At 35.9% G+C, this 21,481-nt stretch overlaps 2 protein-coding genes across 7 annotated transcripts in view; one reads left to right on the top strand and one right to left on the bottom strand.

Annotated features, from left to right (window-relative positions):
- The window catches only part of LOC105842657 (protein winged eye), a 106,079-nt gene extending 101,314 nt beyond the window's left edge, over positions 1 to 4,765 (top strand). For all 4 annotated transcript variants that reach the window (XM_038017000.2, XM_062673452.1, XM_038016998.2 and 1 more), the window contains 2 exons: positions 211 to 372; positions 1,017 to 4,765. In XM_038017000.2, coding sequence (XP_037872928.1) covers positions 211 to 372; positions 1,017 to 1,250 — 396 coding nt within the window. In that variant the 3' untranslated portion in view covers positions 1,251 to 4,765. The remainder of the gene's footprint in view (positions 1 to 210; positions 373 to 1,016) is intronic.
- A 1,027-nt stretch (positions 4,766 to 5,792) lies between these two features.
- Positions 5,793 to 21,481, bottom strand: part of FMO3 (flavin-dependent monooxygenase FMO3) — a 37,042-nt gene continuing 21,353 nt past the window's right edge. For 2 of the 3 annotated variants that reach the window (XM_038016623.2, XM_038016624.2), the window contains exons 4-8: positions 21,156 to 21,339; positions 19,426 to 19,701; positions 17,852 to 18,015; positions 16,683 to 16,826; positions 5,793 to 7,614 (exon numbers count right to left, since the gene is read on the bottom strand). In XM_038016623.2, coding sequence (XP_037872551.1) covers positions 7,435 to 7,614; positions 16,683 to 16,826; positions 17,852 to 18,015; positions 19,426 to 19,701; positions 21,156 to 21,339 — 948 coding nt within the window. In that variant the 3' untranslated portion in view covers positions 5,793 to 7,434. 3 annotated transcript variants of the gene reach the window in all.

Below are 21,481 nucleotides of genomic sequence, written 5' to 3'. Positions count from 1 at the left end.
AGTTATTCATCTGTTTATACAAAAACTATGTCTGCTAACATATAGTGTGAGTTTTGTATGTGTATAAATTAATAAAAAATAAAAAACATTTAAAAGTAAAAATCAAGAAGTTCGTCCAATTTTATTTGATTTCTTAACTTCGTTTGCAAATGCAACTCTTAACGCTCCAAAAACAAAATCGAGTTTCCTATGGCGTTTCCTTCATATCAGGTTGGAGAGTCGGCGGTGTTCCTGTCGACAGGCCGCGCCGACCGGCCCTACATCGGCAGAGTCCTGGCGCTCTGGCAGGCTCGAGGGGCGATGGCCGTCAGAGTCGCCTGGTTCTACCACCCTGAGGAGACTCCTCTATGTACACAAACCCTCCAGTATCCAGTGAGTTCTCACATATTTACAATAGATGGCGCTCTATTTATATCTCCTTATATGCTCAATAGATAGCGCTGTACTAAGAGAAACCTAAATTGAAGCTGTCACAATAACTTTCACTCTCACCAGTCTCGTTACAATTACAATAAATAATAGTTTAAAAAAACAAAAAAAATACGGTTTATAGAAAATGCCATTAAAAATAGATAATCTTAATAAATTTGCATTAAAAATAGTGTAAGAAAAAATGATTTTATTGTAAAAAAAGCGTTGGGTGCATGGTATCAGTAGTTATAAATATTTTATGAACAGATATGAATAGAAGGCTTATTTTGATAATATTCTAAAAAGCACCCCACGCTTTTTTACAATAAAATAATTTACACTAATTTTTTTTTAGTTTTTTTAAACTATTATTTATTATTCATTTTTTTGTTGAATTTCAATTTTTTCTTTTTTTTTAAATATTGAATTGTCATCTGTCCTTAATAAGTATACCAAATTTCCACAAATTAATGTTAATGAGATAATAATTTGAGTAATGAGGGGTCAAAATCATGTTCAATGATTCCGTTACAAGCATACATACGCGTGAAGCTAATAAAAACGTATTAAAAAGCTAATCTCTCAACAATTAAATTATGTTTCAGGGCGGATTGTTCGAATCCCCGCACACAGATGAGAACGATGTTCAGACGATTTCTCATAAATGTGAGGTGCTGCCGCTTGCTCAGTACCAGGAGCGCATGGGCGACGACCCGGTCAAGTACAGCACGGTTTACGACAACAATGACGTTTACTACTTGGCCGGTCACTACGACCCCACGCAGCAGACTTTGAGAATGGAACCGGACATTCCGTTTGCGAATCCATCCACCTCCTAGCTTGTCATGGGAGCCTAGTACTCTACTGTCGAAATAAAGTCTGTTTGAGTGTTGAATTAATTAATTGGCGAATTTATGTCAGAAAAAGGAGAAATCAAGCTTCCGACATTGTTATGAAAGCCTGGTAGCGAAACATTATGGCTTTATGAATAACGTAATAATTTACTATGGGGCAAATGGATAAATAATAATTATCCATTACGAGTTTCGTTACTATGATTATACTAAATTAAGAGAAAACTAATTATTTATTTTATTTAAAAAATATTTTGTTTTTATGACAGACTCAAATAATGAAATGCATAATTCGAGTAACTGCAGTTTAGTAGTTAGTGCAGGTTAATAGTTTTTTAGATTTAAACATTAGTTTTCTATTGTTTAAATTTGATTGCTTAAACATAACTCTGAGATATTGATTAGAAGGATACAGAGAACTTGATACAATTCTTAAATAATGTGAAAGATCTTCCTAATTTTGTACAAAACAAAAAATATATGGTTTTCCAAAAGCCGAATTTTTAAAAAAGCTGAATTAATAAAGTTTTACAAAATTTTAGTAGTTCATAAATTTTTCAAATAAACTGAAGTAGAATTGTGTACACTTCCACTTTCAACACTGTAAAGTAGAATTTAGAGCAAAAGCTACTAAACATATCTTGTAATAAACAAAAGAAAATTCGCAGTGCATACGAATTATGTCTAAAATATTCGACAGAACAAAAACAGAGATAATTTTCGTTTTTAATCTGAGCCATCGAGTACTTGTCGTAAGTTGGAAGAATTGATTTTAAAAATAAAATCAGTGTTTTGAAATCGTATTGAAAAAAGTGACAGTGTAAAAATAATACAATGATATTTGAGAAAAGGCACGCTTTGAAGAAATTGGAAATTCGAGAGTGAATGTGCAAAAATTGACTGTGCAGTGTATAGAGTGCAGTGAAGGAAATGGACAGTGCAAATATAAGGCAGTGTCTCAAGTCACGACAGTGCTGTAAAAAAAAAACAATCATGATACTTTGGAACGTCGCCTGTCTCGTTTTAATCGAACGAAACAATAAGGACGTAAAACGTTGTGCGTTCGAAGTGTTGCAATCTCATTTCACGTGTGTTTAACTACTAATTACATAGTATTAAAGTTAATTTGTTGTCATACGTACGTATACGGTATTCTTCTTTTAATATATATACATATATTTAATTGCAATAAAGTTGTGACTAGTCGAATCAAAATTAACTAGTGGATTTTTTTTAAGTCATTTGTCTAATTTGAAATTTTAACTTTTGAACACCGCAGAGTTACTGTTTGTTATAACTATTATTTTACACTGAACATATATTTTTTTTTGTTTCATAATTTTATAATTGTCGTGTACAATTTAAAATGGTGCTAGACGTTTAAAGAAAATCATTTATTTCGCTTCAGTTAAATGTAAATAGAAATAAAAATTTGTAGTTTTATTTAGATTTTTAAAATAAGAAACAACTTGTTGTATTTACTTTGTGGGATGACGGTGTTTCAACTTTGAATTTTATTACAAAGTTGATATTTGCTAGGGTTAAGTTGCGGGATTTATATTAAACTGTGTCTGCTTGTACTTTTTATGAATTGTTGCCATTTTTATACCTATTTTTTTTTTAGTTTTCAGTGTTGTAATGTTTTAAAATTAAAACATCATTAAACTGCAAAAATGAGTAATCATTTCAAAGTGTGATTCTTAAAGCTGAATTTGCATTATTATTTTAATTTAAAGTTACAACACTGAATATTTAATTTCTAAAAATATGTACTTTATACTTATTTCTAACAGGGTATCGGCCCTATTCATTTTCATATCGCTATAAATGGGACTGACATGACAGGGAATGTAGTTAGGTCGACCAACGATAGGATAGGGTAGGTTTTGTACGACGCGGCCAACCTTGGGGGAAAAAAAACTACTAAATGGTAGCATGTTTTATATGAGTGGCAACATCGAGGTGTGGCGTTTTGTTTTTCACTATCATAAACAAAAAGCCAAATTTGTAGACTTTACGCTGTGTTTTAGTGGTAATCAAATATGATCAGTAATGGCTGGTCAACAAAATTAAGATTTGCTTAAACTAATTTCGATATGAATAACAGGGATTCAGTAAATATTGCAACCTACAAAACGAAGTTGGACGAACCAGCTTACTAAAGAATCGATCCTAACCCACGGTATGACATCATCGGTCTTTAAAAACTTTTCTAAATTATCCATATAAATAAATCATCACTTTTTCACAAAAAAATTGTGATCATGTTAATTCAGTTAATCCCTGATGACTCTAGTTTTTGAGTAGGTTCTGATCGGTGTCTATTCCTGGAGTCTTTTAGATTGATCCCAGGACTCTAATTAAATAGTATCCTTGAAAAACAAAACAAAGCGTCACTGGGCAACGGCGTGTCATCGTGTGAGGTAATACTGTTGGACGTTGAGCGGAATTGTTGTTTTTTCGGCAATCCTTCATTCATAACTAACAATGCCATTTCATTTAAACTATAATATAATATTCAGTTTTGTTTTTGATATTATCGTATGTATGATTATTATATCTTACAAGTAATATTACATAAAAAATAGTCTCCTTAGTTGTTGCATATTAAGAAAAAAAATAATCTTTATTTTTAATGTTTAATTGTAGAATTGGACAACGGACATATGAAACAAATATATTGTCACAGTTACTTGCAAAAAATCTTCCACAAAAATAATAATAAATATTCCTGAGCCCCACACTCAGTGAGACGAATTGGAGAAAAATAATTACATTATATAGAAAAAAAATATATAAAAAAAAAATCAGATATTTTTGTATTGTCGAAACGAAATGTGAAAAATGATACCTTTATTTTTAACTATTATAGAACTCGTAAGTACAAAAATTATGATGTAACTGGCCCTCTATATATACATACCGTAAAGGGTTGTAATTCTAGAAGATTCCGCAGACTTGTAAATCAAAAAATAACGGGAATTAAAAATTAAAGTCTGCTTGAGAGGCTCCTTCTTTTAAGATGTCAGTTAAAACAATCGTTTATTGCGACAGTGATGCGATTGGAATATCCTAAGTCGTGCGAGGGGTGAGTTTAAATTACTACCGTTCTCTCACTCACCCGTGAAGGCCAGGAGGATACTGGCAAAATCGAGGTTCGAAATATCATATTAAGACACTTTAGTAGGTCGTGCAACAATTTTATAAAAACAAAGTGGCATTGCAGAGCTGTATGCATTGTAGTATGTTTTTTTGCTGAAGACGACACCGCAAAAGTAAAATTTCTACCAAGAGCTCTCATTGAAAGTATTGTCGCACATTATTACTATGCACTATTATTCCCGTTATTTGAAAAAAGTTTGCTTTCTATGGATTTTGAAATGGAGCCATTAAATTAGATTTAAAGATATAATAATATATATATCGGTATCATATTATATAGATATATATATATATAAATTAAAATACGCTTAAATAAATAAATAATATTTTTGGCTGAACTATGGAGTTTTATTTATTTACTTTACCAACCTTTACCTAGATAAGAAAAGCTACTAAACACCCAGGACAAAGTAAACAATTTTTTACAATATGTGCATGTCTATCTGGTGTGGGAATTATTATGTTTTATTATTCAAATAGCGACTCGCCCTCGCTTCGCTTCGGAAACTGTAATTTATTATTGATTTCTCCACTATTTAATGGGTTTTTTTTTGTTGCTTAGATGTGTGGACGAGCTCACAGCCCACCTGGTGTTAAGTGGTTACTGGAGCCCATAGACATCTACAGCGTAAATGCGCCACACACCTTGAGATATAAGTTCTAAGGTCTCAGTATAGTTACAACGGCTGCCCCACCCTTCAAACCGAAACGCATTACTGCTTCACGGCAGAAATAGGTGGGGCGGTGGTACCTACCCGTGCGGACTCACAAGAGGTCCTACCACCAGTAAATGTTATTATACATATAAACCTTCGTCTTCAATCACTCTATCTATTAAAAAAAACCGCATCAAAATCCGTTGCGTAGTTTTAAAGATTTAAGCATACATAGGGACAGAGAAAGCGACTGTTTTATACTATGTAGTGATTATGAACTTAAGCACATATGTTGGGTAAAAAGTCAGTATTCATTGTGTATCTGTCTATATACAACCCGCACTTAGCAATCCTTTTATTAAAAGGAGAACAAGTACCCTCAGTAATCATCATCATCATCATCATCAGCCCATAGCAGTCCACTGCTGGACATAGGCTTCTCCAATTGTTCGCCACTGTAATATAGTACGCCCTCAATAATACAATACAGAAATGGAATCCACAACAGTCAGGAGCGCTAACCACTGCACCAATGAGTCTAAAATTTATCTTTCAAAGTTTATGTTTTACAGTTCTTTGCAACTGCAGTTTTACCCTTGTCATAAGAACTGTATAGTATTATGCCTGTTTTGGCAACAAGAAAAGCCAACAGTGACCAGTGTCAGCTAACTTTAAGTTGAGAGCTAGGGAAGTGAATGAATCAAACAGCTTTTGAAGTCATTGATATTCAAATAGTATGCACTGACTTAAAGTTTATTTTCAAAAAGGAATTTTATAATTCATAGTAGGTAATATGTTTTAAATATAAATAACATTTGATAAAAAACACAAAGGTAAATTTGTATTTCATTAGAACTTAACTCATTAGAATTACCTATTTTGTAATTTAAAACAGAGCAGCTTTTTTTAGAAAATATATAATTGTATAATAAATTATATATGATGTAAAATTATCTTTCATATTAATAAATTCATTAATTATTAATTCACATAAAAGCTATACTTATTTGAATTGGCAAGCAAGTTCATGGTTACCTCAATATTAAATGTTTACTGAAAATCATAAATATACTTTCTAAATAAGATTGCAATTTATACCTTTATATTTGAGATGGGATAGATAATACCATAGATAACTTAATGATAAGTATCATGCCTGCCAACAACTCGGAGATATCTGCTCTAGGTCTTATTTATAATAAGGTAAGGGCTATCATGGCCTGCAATGCGGCAGAAATAAGCAGGAGGCTTTATTGTTATGCGGCAGAGACGGCCAGGATGAATACCTACTAACCTGTAAGTGGTTATAACACGCTCAATTACAGACAATACAAGTATTAAAAACGTAAATATACAGTTGTTTGCGTTTGTCTCAGAGTTTATTTGCCCACGAATGTCTACAATGTCGGTACCGATTTGTACATATTTCAGAGTAGAATTTATTTAGCTTTGTCTAATAAATAACAGTTTACTAATTTAAAAAAATTGTATTAATACAATTAAAAATGTATGTAAAAACACTTTGGATACGTAACTGTGCACAACGTGTCTAGAGTTTAATAACTTTAAATATTATGCTGTAACGGTCTTCTAAATGTAGTGTTACATACCTACTCTTTGAGCTCTTCATTTAATTAGTTATTTGAAATTTCAAATAGCGCATTCAGCGTAAAGGTACCTATGTGCCTAACTATTGAGGGTAGAGATAAGGAGAACCGTCTCTGTGTGTAAGAAGTGTCCGTTAAAATCTGCTAAATAAGGGTGGCGCTACAGTAGCTACCGGGTAAATTTAAAAAAAGGCCCTGAAAGTTATTAGAATAAGATAGAGAGATAAAAAAAGGACGAAAGAACTGTAAGCACTACAAAATCACAAAAAGTATTTTATTTAAAGCTGATAAGAAAATGCATTCGACGTCTCCACGTTTTACCACCACTGTAGCAATAAATTTTAGGTTATATTGACGAAATTAGTTTGGACTACGTAAACATGTGAGGTCTTGTAGGTATATTACACTGTCACTATACCCCAGTCATTAAATAAATTTCCTAACTCAGCATACTTTAATCAGTTAACAACTGCTCAATTTATATCATACCCTGTGCCTATGCTAGCGCCATTCTGGAGGATTTTTGAACTGTTATTTAGTGCTGAAAGTGAGACACTTTTTCAAGCTTCTCTCACATGGACGGTTCTCCTTACCTCTATCTTTCATATACCTAACAAAAAGTCATACGCAATTTTGACAGCCGATAAGCCGGCCGGAGGCGTCAATCGTTAATTTCACCTAAAATATGAATTATACTTATTTTGTCTAGAGCCTAATATTGTCTACAGCCTAATTTCAACAGATTTATCTAGCAGCGTCGTTTACAATCTCATAAGTGTTGTCGTCGATGATTTTGTACACGTCCTGTCGGTAGTGCTTCAGATTGTGCAGAAACCTAATGGAGCTTTCCTCTCGGATCTTCGTCAACACCGACGGCAGGGATTTCGTGCCCGCTTCCGTAGCCAGCGATGCGTAGTATTTTTCCTGAAACAGAAATTTAATTCAGTTTTGTTTTTTCCTGAAACAAAATTAAATATTGAATTTGGTTTGGTTGGTTTGGTTTTTCGTTTATTAGTAGGCTTCCAGACACCATCATCAACAAAATCTTAAAAGTAATCTACATAGGATGCTAATTATGATAGGTTGATCACCATTTTTCCACAAAGAAATAATATGGACACATTTTTTAAAACCAGTTTTGTTTACAACGTGTACCGTGTACGTGTAATGTGGATGTGACTCGTCATTTACTTTTATCTTAACAAAGTTAAAGAATAAGTGCAACATATTCCTCATACTCCATAATTATGTTTATAAACTTAAATACCAGAGTTCCAATAGAATAGAGACATTTGGTATTAAGTAGTAACGTAATGAAAATCTACCGTAGGTAACACAATAAAAATAATAGGATCGGTTGACAAGCAGTGGAAAACTGTGTGAACATATTATGTATTATTACGTATGTACATAAAAATCATTGAATATAAAACCTTCTCTTTTTTAAGTCCGTTAAAAAGAAATCAATTAATCGTTTTGTAGTTTCGTTGAGTACTGTCTGCTTAGTGCGAGTTTTTTAACGTTTTTGATAGCGTATAAGCTAATCCAATTTTGTATGCAGTTGGAACAGCGCCCCTAGCGGCAAACGTAGGAAGTTTTTTTTTTTTTTCCTACCTAAGCTGAAAGCCTTTAGAGGCTATTTCAGCGTAACCGTGGCTAGTAGGTGAGCTCACGGGGCTCAAACCTGATGACGATGCTAACACGAACCCTAGCAAGAGCCGTGCTTCGCAGAATCTACCACCGGATCGGAAACGCGACCCACTGAGAAGATCCGGCGAGAAACTCAGTGGGCAATCGTAGGCAGACGATCCCATTCCATACAAATATGAGTTATTTTTTACGCTATCGAGAACATTAAAAAACTCGCACTAAGCACACTGATCTGATTACTGTACCGCGGAGTCTTAAATTGATTCCCTATTGGAATTACTTTTCATCGTTAAATACAATTAGGATTCCCGTTTTGTGTTCTTGTTACGTAAGTACATTTTATTAAGCGTCTGAGATAAGCAAGACGCAGTTCTTTATTTTGTTCATTTTATATTTCGACGTTTCGGATATTTTTCAACAGAACAGTTACAACGAGACCGAACTCACATAAAAAAAATATACAGGCACTACACTGCATTTGCAAGAACATAATTTAATAAGCAAACGTTCCTTTTTAGAATTTATTACGTAATATCAACATAAATAAATAATAAATTCTCATTATGAATTAATAGGCTCATTATGTTTATATCAAGATAAAGTTATTGGAACATAAACACATAAATATTTATGATGAAATGTGGAAGTCAATAATGAAGAGAACGATACAGTAGGTACCTACTATTGTACGAACAATGCTCATTGCTTAAGTGGATTTCGACTCGTTAGCATACTGTTCACTAGTTGTTTGTTGGTGAAACGGTGTTAAATAATAATATTTATTAAATTTTCATGAAAGAAACAACAAATAAAATATATTTCAAAGCTATTTCAAATAGTGAACGAGATTGTTCAGTTTTCAATTCGTTTTTAGTTTCTGTTCATTTTTGCTTCGTAAGTTCTATTATTCCAAGCATATTAGTGATGTATTTTTAAAGAATCCGAAACATTTATGCATTTTGTTAAGTTTTTTAATAGGATTTTACCGAATAATCTTTAGTATACAGGTATCTAGTCAATTTGTCAGTTTCTTTAGTAAGTAGTCAATTTATTTTATTATTAGTGATGTTAATGAAATTTATATTATGTTTTCAACCCAACATTTATAAGGTAATAAGTACCTACAGTTGTTCATACAACAAGGTTTTTGTTTGGAAAACGCGATGCGTATGAATTGTCAGATATTTAAGTTTCAACTAATATATTTCTATATCCTAGATTTTGGATAATACTTCGTACATATTTACGAATACACTTATGTTGTACGTAATAGGTAAGGTTGAAACTGATTGGTAATTTATTTTCGTTTTTTTTACACGGTTTAAAAAATTTAGGAATACCCATTAATTTCAGTATCGTATACAGGCAGGCTATTTGACTACCTCAAGCTTTAAAGCACAAAGTTTTTTTTTTTGATTGAGTCATTACTGGTGGTCCGGAGGCCTTTCCAGTTTCACCAGGACAGGTGGGCGAGCAAAGGCTCAGCAAGGAGAGGTGCTAACAGCTGCCCGAGCGCCTCCGAAGGAGACCTAACAACTCAAGAGCAGCTGCTTAGCAAATGAATCTACTACCGGATCGGCTTTAAAGCACAAGGTCTGAGCCGCAAACTCATTCAGTTTTAATTTCGTTCTCAAACAAATCAATAAAAAAATTGTGTTTAAATCATCTTTTTTTGAAAAATGTTAACATAATTAAGTATTGTACCTTAATTTTTATTGTAATCTAAGTGTTATTATGTAACCATCGATTCATTATTTAGAAAATAAACAATTGAATACGTTTGTCTTTTATTTTACAACTTGAAGATCATAATCTATATACGTGAAGTAAAAACATTGTACCCCTTTTTACGAAAATTGCGCGATCGGAGGAGTATAAAATTTCCCACACTTATTGAGAATATAGAGAAGGAGTGCTAAATGCTAATATCATTATTAAATTATGCATAAAAAATACATTAAATGAATAAAAAAAACATTATACACACTACCATGTATGTAGGTATTTGACACACGCATTACTTTTTGTTTACTGTTACTGCTTAAACTTTTGATATTACTTAAAGTCTGTGGTCAATTTGACAATAGGTTAATATTGTTCAACTATAATATCATTTGCCTATAGTGTAGTCTTGGCGAAATCTGGGATTATAGAAGTATGTTTTTTTTATTGCCTTTGTAGGCAGACGAGCATACGGCCCACCTGATGGTAAGTGGTCACCGTCGCTCATGGACGTCAGCAATGCCAGGGGCAGAGCTAAGCCGCTGCCTACCTTTAGTCTTTGACAATAGAACCATAATAATAATGTTCAAACTTATAATTTCAATTAATTTTATTCGAATTTTAACTACTGAGGGACTACTAGTAATATTAATTAAGCATTGTGCTAATGTTGTGGCATTCAGAGGTTTAAGCTTATAACTTACAAAATATGCACTGAAAATCTGTTTAACTCCCGTTTTTTACGTTTTAAGATTATCAAAAATTCAAGCCTCGAGGTCATTACGTGTTAGGCTACAAATATTTTAAAGTATTATTAATATTTAATTTTTTAAGTTAGATTTGTAGGCAGGCGAGCATGCGGCCCACCTGATAGTGAGTGATTACCGTCGCCCGTGGACATCAGTAATGCCAGAGGCAGAGCCAAGCCACAAGCCTCCTTTGAAGAAGGACAAGTCATAGCGATTATTTACTCATATACACCTACTTGATTCTGTTTTGGGTATGACGGTGATGATATTAGGCAAGTTCCCGAGCCCAGATACCTTAACGGAAATTATGAGTTGCAGGGGAATAAGTATCCTGCTAATCAGAATCCGTGATTGGTCGCGGCCAATTGAACTGGCTTTTTGTGTGGTATGGGAGGACAGCTGGTGGTCGGAAGGTTGTTCCAGTTTCGTCAGGACGAGTGGGCGAGTTCGGGCTCGAGGAGGAAGAGGAGAGACAGGCAGCCAGTTGTAGGCGTTCACGTCTATATATAGTTGAGAGTTTCTAGACCCCGTACATGCTTTTTTTTTTCTACCTAAGCTGAGAGTCTTGAGAGGCTATTTCAGCGTAACCTTAACTAGCAGGTGAGCTCACGGGGCTCAAACCTGACGACGTTGCTAGCACGAACCCTAGCAAGAGCAGTGCTTCGCTGAATCTACCAACGAATCAGAATTGCGACCCACTGAGAAGATCCGGCGAGAAACTCAGTGGGCTGTGTCTGAGGGTTAATTTACTCGCCGAGCCCTTCGTCGCAAGCGACGGATTCGACGAGAACGATGACCATTCAGCCATGTATAATACGGAAATACGTATCAGTATTTCTATTTGTCGTGAATCCAAAATGAGCTCGTACAACATTAGGGTATCACCAAAAATATTATAATTATGAAGATTTGGAAACATAATATCATTTACGTATCAGATGACTTATGGTATGCAGTATTTCAGATATCGGGTAATATCAATACATTTTTTAGTACTTTAAAGTTTGTTTATTTTTTATTAAAACCCCCGATTACATGATTATATAAGTTTCAATGTCAAATAATGCTCTACTTCGTGTCTGCAATAAAAATTAAATACAATTTTAAAATTAATTGAAATGTTATTTGAACTGATTTCACTTACGAGTAATTAATTAATTATCAATAAAATGTATCCGAAATTAATATTATCACAGATCCTATACACAGCTTAAAGGAAAACAGCATTTTTCCGACATGACTATGACTGACCTAGTTAACTATTTGTAAAGTCACAAATCAAAATTAATGGATAAACATTGTTTTTTAGCATTGTCGTAAGTTATTACCTACATTTTTATATCAATATTCAAATATTCTCATGTCAAGACGTAAAAAATATATTCCGCGCTACGACATCAAGCCAACTATTTAGCTAAACCAACATCAACTAACATTAAGATTATTCCCCCTAAATTTCTAAGTCTAAAAATATTAATAAAGTAAGGACCTTTTTCTCAATAGCACTAGGTACGTATTATTTGGGTCTATTGTTTTTTGTAGGTACCTACGATTATATCAACTTGTTCAAAGTAACAATATTTGATACAATTAGTTTTAACTTTTTTCACGAATCGCGAAAAACCTAAATGACAATAACTCAACGATTAATGTTTGAAATCGGATTCTAAACCCTAGAGGCGTTCACGAAACCGCTTTCCCAAGCGGCTAAACGCTCTGAAGACGAAAACAAGCGAATTGTTTGTCGTCAATCACTTCGTAAACATCATCTCTGTAACTAGTGAGGTTGTCTAAGAACTTCTGGCTACTGTCGTTGTGGATGCTCGTGAAGACCGGAGGGAGAGGCACCGTCCCCGACTCCTCAGACAACGACATGTAGTAGCTCGCCTGGAGATCAAGTGTGACGTAGCCATGAAAGGGATGTTAGATTTTACCCACATAAACTGGTAATACAATAAGTTGCTACCTTTCAGTAAGCGCTAAACAAATTGCTTTTACTAAATTATAATAATAAATAGGCAATTACGAAACAGTTTGGTACCATTTTCTCAACTGTTAGTGAACCGATTTTCTTCGTTTTTTTTTTGTTAGTGTTAGAAATTTTTTTTGGGAAATTGTCTGTTTGTAACTGTTCTGGCGAACGCTTTATTTTTTTTTGCCCTTATCCTAATAGGTGAGGCCGGCGTGGCATGTCCTTTTCTTCCATTCAGGCCTATCCGGACTCATAAGGCAGCCTACCACTATGGAGGATATTGTGTGACCATAGGTTGACTGACTCAGACAGAATTTTCTAAGCCCTATGGTCTGTTTATTTCCCTACCTATTCGCTGGAAGCTTAAGACGCTATTCCAGCAACGCCCGGACGGATAGGTGAGCTCACGGGCTCAACCTGAGAGAATTGCTAACACTCGCCCTAGCAAGAACAGTGCTTCACTGAATCTACCACCGAATCGGAATTGCGACCCACTGAGAAGATCCACCTTGAGATATAAGTTCTAAGGTCTCAGTATAAAATTTCCCACACTTATTGAGAATATAGAGAAGGAGTGCTAAATGCTAATATCATTATTAAATTATGCATAAAAAATACATTAAATGAATAAAAAAAACATTATACACACTACCATGTATGTAGGTATTTGACACACGCATTACTTTTTGTTTACTGTTACTGCTTAAACTTTTGATATTACTTAAAGTCTGTGGTCAATTTGACAATAGGTTAATATTGTTCAACTATAATATCATTTGCCTATAGTGTAGTCTTGGCGAAATCTGGGATTATAGAAGTATGTTTTTTTTATTGCCTTTGTAGGCAGACGAGCATACGGCCCACCTGATGGTAAGTGGTCACCGTCGCTCATGGACGTCAGCAATGCCAGGGGCAGAGCTAAGCCGCTGCCTACCTTTAGTCTTTGACAATAGAACCATAATAATAATGTTCAAACTTATAATTTCAATTAATTTTATTCGAATTTTAACTACTGAGGGACTACTAGTAATATTAATTAAGCATTGTGCTAATGTTGTGGCATTCAGAGGTTTAAGCTTATAACTTACAAAATATGCACTGAAAATCTGTTTAACTCCCGTTTTTTACGTTTTAAGATTATCAAAAATTCAAGCCTCGAGGTCATTACGTGTTAGGCTACAAATATTTTAAAGTATTATTAATATTTAATTTTTTAAGTTAGATTTGTAGGCAGGCGAGCATGCGGCCCACCTGATAGTGAGTGATTACCGTCGCCCGTGGACATCAGTAATGCCAGAGGCAGAGCCAAGCCACAAGCCTCCTTTGAAGAAGGACAAGTCATAGCGATTATTTACTCATATACACCTACTTGATTCTGTTTTGGGTATGACGGTGATGATATTAGGCAAGTTCCCGAGCCCAGATACCTTAACGGAAATTATGAGTTGCAGGGGAATAAGTATCCTGCTAATCAGAATCCGTGATTGGTCGCGGCCAATTGAACTGGCTTTTTGTGTGGTATGGGAGGACAGCTGGTGGTCGGAAGGTTGTTCCAGTTTCGTCAGGACGAGTGGGCGAGTTCGGGCTCGAGGAGGAAGAGGAGAGACAGGCAGCCAGTTGTAGGCGTTCACGTCTATATATAGTTGAGAGTTTCTAGACCCCGTACATGCTTTTTTTTTTCTACCTAAGCTGAGAGTCTTGAGAGGCTATTTCAGCGTAACCTTAACTAGCAGGTGAGCTCACGGGGCTCAAACCTGACGACGTTGCTAGCACGAACCCTAGCAAGAGCAGTGCTTCGCTGAATCTACCAACGAATCAGAATTGCGACCCACTGAGAAGATCCGGCGAGAAACTCAGTGGGCTGTGTCTGAGGGTTAATTTACTCGCCGAGCCCTTCGTCGCAAGCGACGGATTCGACGAGAACGATGACCATTCAGCCATGTATAATACGGAAATACGTATCAGTATTTCTATTTGTCGTGAATCCAAAATGAGCTCGTACAACATTAGGGTATCACCAAAAATATTATAATTATGAAGATTTGGAAACATAATATCATTTACGTATCAGATGACTTATGGTATGCAGTATTTCAGATATCGGGTAATATCAATACATTTTTTAGTACTTTAAAGTTTGTTTATTTTTTATTAAAACCCCCGATTACATGATTATATAAGTTTCAATGTCAAATAATGCTCTACTTCGTGTCTGCAATAAAAATTAAATACAATTTTAAAATTAATTGAAATGTTATTTGAACTGATTTCACTTACGAGTAATTAATTAATTATCAATAAAATGTATCCGAAATTAATATTATCACAGATCCTATACACAGCTTAAAGGAAAACAGCATTTTTCCGACATGACTATGACTGACCTAGTTAACTATTTGTAAAGTCACAAATCAAAATTAATGGATAAACATTGTTTTTTAGCATTGTCGTAAGTTATTACCTACATTTTTATATCAATATTCAAATATTCTCATGTCAAGACGTAAAAAATATATTCCGCGCTACGACATCAAGCCAACTATTTAGCTAAACCAACATCAACTAACATTAAGATTATTCCCCCTAAATTTCTAAGTCTAAAAATATTAATAAAGTAAGGACCTTTTTCTCAATAGCACTAGGTACGTATTATTTGGGTCTATTGTTTTTTGTAGGTACCTACGATTATATCAACTTGTTCAAAGTAACAATATTTGATACAATTAGTTTTAACTTTTTTCACGAATCGCGAAAAACCTAAATGACAATAACTCAACGATTAATGTTTGAAATCGGATTCTAAACCCTAGAGGCGTTCACGAAACCGCTTTCCCAAGCGGCTAAACGCTCTGAAGACGAAAACAAGCGAATTGTTTGTCGTCAATCACTTCGTAAACATCATCTCTGTAACTAGTGAGGTTGTCTAAGAACTTCTGGCTACTGTCGTTGTGGATGCTCGTGAAGACCGGAGGGAGAGGCACCGTCTCCGACTCCTCAGACAACGACATGTAGTAGCTCGCCTGGAGATCAAGTGTGACGTAGCCATGAAAGGGATGTTAGATTTTACCCACATAAACTGGTAATACAATAAGTTGCTACCTTTCAGTAAGCGCTAAACAAATTGCTTTTACTAAATTATAATAATAAATAGGCAATTACGAAACAGTTTGGTACCATTTTCTCAACTGTTAGTGAACCGATTTTCTTCGTTTTTTTTTTGTTAGTGTTAGAAATTTTTTTTGGGAAATTGTCTGTTTGTAACTGTTCTGGCGAACGCTTTATTTTTTTTTGCCCTTATCCTAATAGGTGAGGCCGGCGTGGCATGTCCTTTTCTTCCATTCAGGCCTATCCGGACTCATAAGGCAGCCTACCACTATGGAGGATATTGTGTGACCATAGGTTGACTGACTCAGACAGAATTTTCTAAGCCCTATGGTCTGTTTATTTCCCTACCTATTCGCTGGAAGCTTAAGACGCTATTCCAGCAACGCCCGGACGGATAGGTGAGCTCACGGGCTCAACCTGAGAGAATTGCTAACACTCGCCCTAGCAAGAACAGTGCTTCACTGAATCTACCACCGAATCGGAATTGCGACCCACTGAGAAGATCCACCTTGAGATATAAGTTCTAAGGTCTCAGTATAGTCACAACGGCTGCCCCGCCCTTCAAACCGAAACGCATTACTGCTTCACGGCAGAAATAGACAGGGTGGTGGTCGCTACCAGTGCGGACTCACAGGAGGTCCTACCACCAGTAAAAACTAAAAACTCTTTCTAAAACTGTGTTATTTCGAACTATGACACTGGTATATGTTAAGTTGGTTCCGCGGGATGGCAAAATGTACAAGAGTAGTTGCGGGCAGCTTTAAGGAGCTTTCAGTACATGTTCGTGTGAATACCTGGTCGGGTCCCATCATGTGGGCCTGTCGTTTCGTGTATCCCCTCGAAGCTCTGTCTTTCTTCTCCTCCTCCCAGTGGGCGATCATCTCTTCAGTGGACGGAAGACTAAAGGTCCCGTTAATGGAACGTATGTAATATCTGACCTGAATATTGAATATTAAAAGTCATATGAACACAAACAGTCGTTTGTTCAATCAGCTCATAAAATACTTAATTAGTATAAAGCTCTTTATAAAAAACTCCATACTGACGATGTCTTATGCCAAATTCTATCTTAACAAGTCATTTTCTAAAATCATTTTGATTTTTTCGTGAGACTTTACTCTATTACGCTAATTAATGATAATAAAAATAGCTGGGAACAAATCACGAAAAGTCATCTGACTCTGATTTACGATTCCCTGTATTATGGATACCAGAGACTGACATACATACATATATACGTTTAAATATATACATACATAAACATAGATAATAATCAACCAGAAAAAGAGCAAAAAAAAAACATGTTCATCGCCCAATGTTTGTGCGATGTGGGAATCGAACCCACCACCCTCGGCACACCGAATCGCACCACCGAATCAGTCAAAATTAACTACACAGGATAAAATTATAAATTAAAAAACATAAATTACAACATGAACTGCTCATTAAATATAAATACCGATTTAGGTGAATTTTTACAGTAACATTGTGATCTCAATTGAAGCGGCGAACGACTTTATGTAAAATGTAACTATTGCAATGCAATCATCGGATCCGGTTGAAGGTTCTGTCTCACGGGACATGAGGATGAAGTCAACAAGTAATCCTGCAAGCACTTTTTACTGGTGATAGGACCTCTTGGGAGTCCGCACGGGTAGGTACCACCACCCTGCCTATTTCTGTGAAGCAGTAATGCGTTTCGGTTTGAAGGGTGGGGCAATCGTTGTAACTATACTTGAGACCAAAGAACTTATATCTCAAGGTGGGTGGCGTATTTACGCTGTAGATGTCTATGGGCTCCAGCAACCACTTAACACCAGGTGGGCTGTGAGCTCGTTCACCCATCTAAGCAATAAAAAAAGCACGACTGTTTCAGAAATCAGTCGGCGCGATCTCACAATATGTTCTACATCCCACAAAAACCATGTATTATTGTAAGATTCTCTGTGATCTGCGACGGTACCTGCAAGTCAAACATGGAGAATGCGCAGACGTAGTAAGGCACGCCGATGAAGCACATGGTCGGGTGGTGGATGTTGACCAGGTGCTTGTAGAGAGGCTCCACGCAGTTGTCTTCCACGGATATATTACAAGACTCGTGAAGAAAAGGGAAGTTGTATAGATATCCTGGAAACATAAGGTCTTTTGAGATGTCTGTGGGACTTTCGTTTTTTGAAAGCTCCATTGGTTGTCCTTGCCAGGGACTGATCCAGGTATTGCTCGGGTTTCTTGATTAAATAACTAGCTTTTGCTCGCGACTTCGTCCGCGTGGAATAGTTCACAAATAATGCTTTATTTTAGAACAAATTTGATTAGCATAAAAAACGTTATAGTGAGCCAACCTTAACATATAGACATATGCTTTCACGGATTTTTTTTTAAATCTTTTAAAGGGGAACAATTCTGTCATACATTATTTTAGCGAACTTTAACCATTTCTGCAGCGCACGCAGCGGAAGCTCTCAAAAGGGAAAAAAAACCCTATTTTGAAACATTATTTATTGGTGCTACGCTCGTATTGGTCTTAGCGTGATGTTATATAGCCTATAGCATTCCTCGATAAATGGGCTATCTAACACTGAAAGAATTTCATCAAATCGGTCCAGTAGTTCCTGAGATTACCGCGTTCAAACAAACAAACTCTTCAGCTTTATAATATTAGTATAGATATACCATGCGGTTGTTATTAATCGCATTGCTTAGCTTAAGCGCCATAACATACCGGTAGCTTAAACGGTGATTTGTGAGATCTTCGATAGAAGTAGACAGCGCTTTGGCTGACAACTGATATTGCCGATGTCCATGGGTTTTTCCTCATCTGTATATATGTATTACATATATCACTATTATTACAGTTATGTATTACTAGGTATTACATTGATAAATTGAATAAATGATCTTTAAATTAAATTTTTAGTTATTGTTTTCTTTTCAAAATTATCACGGGGGCTATAATATGAAAGATGCTAAAAAGAAGCGATTTCGTTTTTTTTTTTGTTCGCTATGGGGTAAAATCAACTTACACAAAAATATTTTGGGATAATAATTAAAAAAGTTCCCGGAGCTGCCTTAATGAGTCACATTAAGCTAAAGCGAGAAAACAGGTGGACTTGACGACATCTAATAAAATCCCATTTTCATAGATTCTTTGGAACCTCTGTGTCTACGGAGGGACTTCGGTTCCTTGTCGACTCCTTGTGTTGTACACCGCATGTTTCACTGAGAATGCTCCCAAGAGCTGTGCAAGTCTCTTCATTTCGTTTTTACCATCACAACTTCCTGGTCCCAGAGCAGAGTTAATCCATACTACCTGATACTACCGCGTTTATCGACAGTGTGTTGCCAGATATCTTTTTTGCCACGTTCTTTACGAGTCTTCAGCAATAGGCAAAATAGGTAATGGCTTGGCTGTGCTCCTCGCATTGCTCAAGTCCATGAGTAACAGTGACTACTTAACGTCTGGTTAGCCGCATGCTCGCACCTACAAAAGCAATAAAAAAAGATAAAAGTAAAAAAAAACAACATCCCATAGCTCACCAGTACACAGAAACACTACATCGACTTCATCTTCACTTTCATCAGCGAAGTGAACCTTTTTTCCATCAAGTCTCTTCACGTCCGGCTTCTGGGTCAAGTTATCGGGGAAGACTGTTCTGGGTTGTTCTTTCAAGTGATGGCTGAGTATGACTTTATGGGCCACGTTGGTGACTTCCAAAGCTATGTCCATCCCCGAAGGTCCCGCGCCAACCACCAGCACACGCTTGCCCGAGAAGATCTCTGGGACTCTGTAGTCGTGGCTGTGCATCACGTCTCCTGGAAAGAAGACCTTATTATCAGCTCGCTTTTACGGCGCGGCGTTCGTTTGTATTTTCAAGAATGTACTTCGTCATATTTGTATTGTATTCCTTTTTATCATCGCACCTCCCGCTATCGGAGTAGAGCTCATCCATATTATCTGGAACCGCTGCGTTCATCGACAGTGCGTTTCCAGAGATAATTTTTGCCACGTACCATCCGGCTATGGAATGAGCTCCCCTCGACGGTGTTTCCCGAGCGCTGTGACATGTCCTTCTTCAAACGAGGCTTGTGGAGAGTATTAAGCGGTAGGCAGCGGCTTGGCTCTGCCCCTGGCATTGTTGAAGTCCATGAGTGACGGTAACCACTCACCATCAGGTGGGCCGTATGCTCGTCTGTCTACAAGGGCAATAAAAAAAAATCTTTCTATTGGTAAGTTTTTTTTACATTTCTCTTGAACAGTGCATTGATATATTGACATTGCAAAATAAATGAGAGAAAGTTACAAAAACTTAAGTTTATCATAGCTAAGTCGTAGTTAAATACCGTAGCAGATAAACACTAAAAGCAATGAGAGTGGGGCGGGGCTGAAACTTGCGGCAGCTAAATTAATAATGTTAAATAATTTACACTTTATATATGTAAATAAAAAAAAGGGAAAATGAGTTTGTTTGTTTAGTTATCACAATTTCACGTCTTAATTGCTGAATTAGCATACACGTTGTCCCGTTACAGATCATTCGCACAGAATAAAAACACCATTTATGAGGGGATACATCCTGGATAATTAACCGACTTCAAAAAAGGAGGAGGTTCTCAATTCGACTGTATGTTTTTTTTAAATGTTTTATACCCCAAGTTTTCACTTCGATTCTAATGATTCTTTTTTTATTAAAAAGCTGACGCTTCCCGTGTGGTCCCATTACAATTTAGTCCAGTTCTGATAATGGTATCCATAAGAAAACCATATAAGTCTTAAATTTGCATTAAGTACGTGCGCGACAAATAGATGAATAACTCAATAACTCAATATCACGCCAACCGATTTCGATGATTATCGTTTTAAGTGTATATTAATTTGTTTTGGAATATCTTTTTTTTTTCTATTTGAAGTCGGTTTTTGTTAAAGCATGTCTGCTTTCAATTATTTCTACAATTGTTTTTGGCACTTCAGGAAAGATTTGTGTCTAACGAATGGCAGATGGACCACTACTAAGGCACTATTATATTACATTATTATATTATATTTATATAAGGCGGGTGGCGCATTTACGTCGTAGATGTCTATGGACTCCAGTAACCACTTTACACCAGGTGGGCTGTGAGCTTTTCCACCCATCTAAGCAATTAAAAAAAAAATTATATTACACTAGTAAGTGCTAACAAATGTTTCATACATTTGACGATGGCTTTAGTTAGCTAGAGCTAATTACAACGGGGAAGAGATTTTTTCCTCTTCGCGGAAATCACACCTTGGAATTCCTTCAGTCCCGGTATGTTCGGTATAAAGGGCGTATTGTAGTGCCCATTACAGACGAACACGTAGTCGTACTCCCTCGTCTCTGATTCTCCATTCAGCAAGTTCTTGAACGACACGTCCCAGAGTTCGCCCGAGGGACCCGCTTTTGGTATCACGAGGTTGACATGGTGGTTAAACTGAAAAACAAAATTCATTTTTTATTGCTCAGACTAGCGACACGCCCTCGCTTCGCTTCGGAAACTGTAATTTATTATTGATTTCTCCACTATTTAATGGATTTTATTATACATATAAACCATCCTCTTCAATCACTCTACC

Source organism: Bombyx mori, chromosome 17 (genome assembly GCF_030269925.1).
Source record: "Bombyx mori chromosome 17, ASM3026992v2".
Classification (NCBI taxonomy): Eukaryota; Metazoa; Arthropoda; class Insecta; order Lepidoptera; family Bombycidae; genus Bombyx; species Bombyx mori.
The sequence above is the reverse complement of the archived record's forward strand: the minus strand, read 5'-3'. Positions and strand labels throughout refer to the sequence as shown.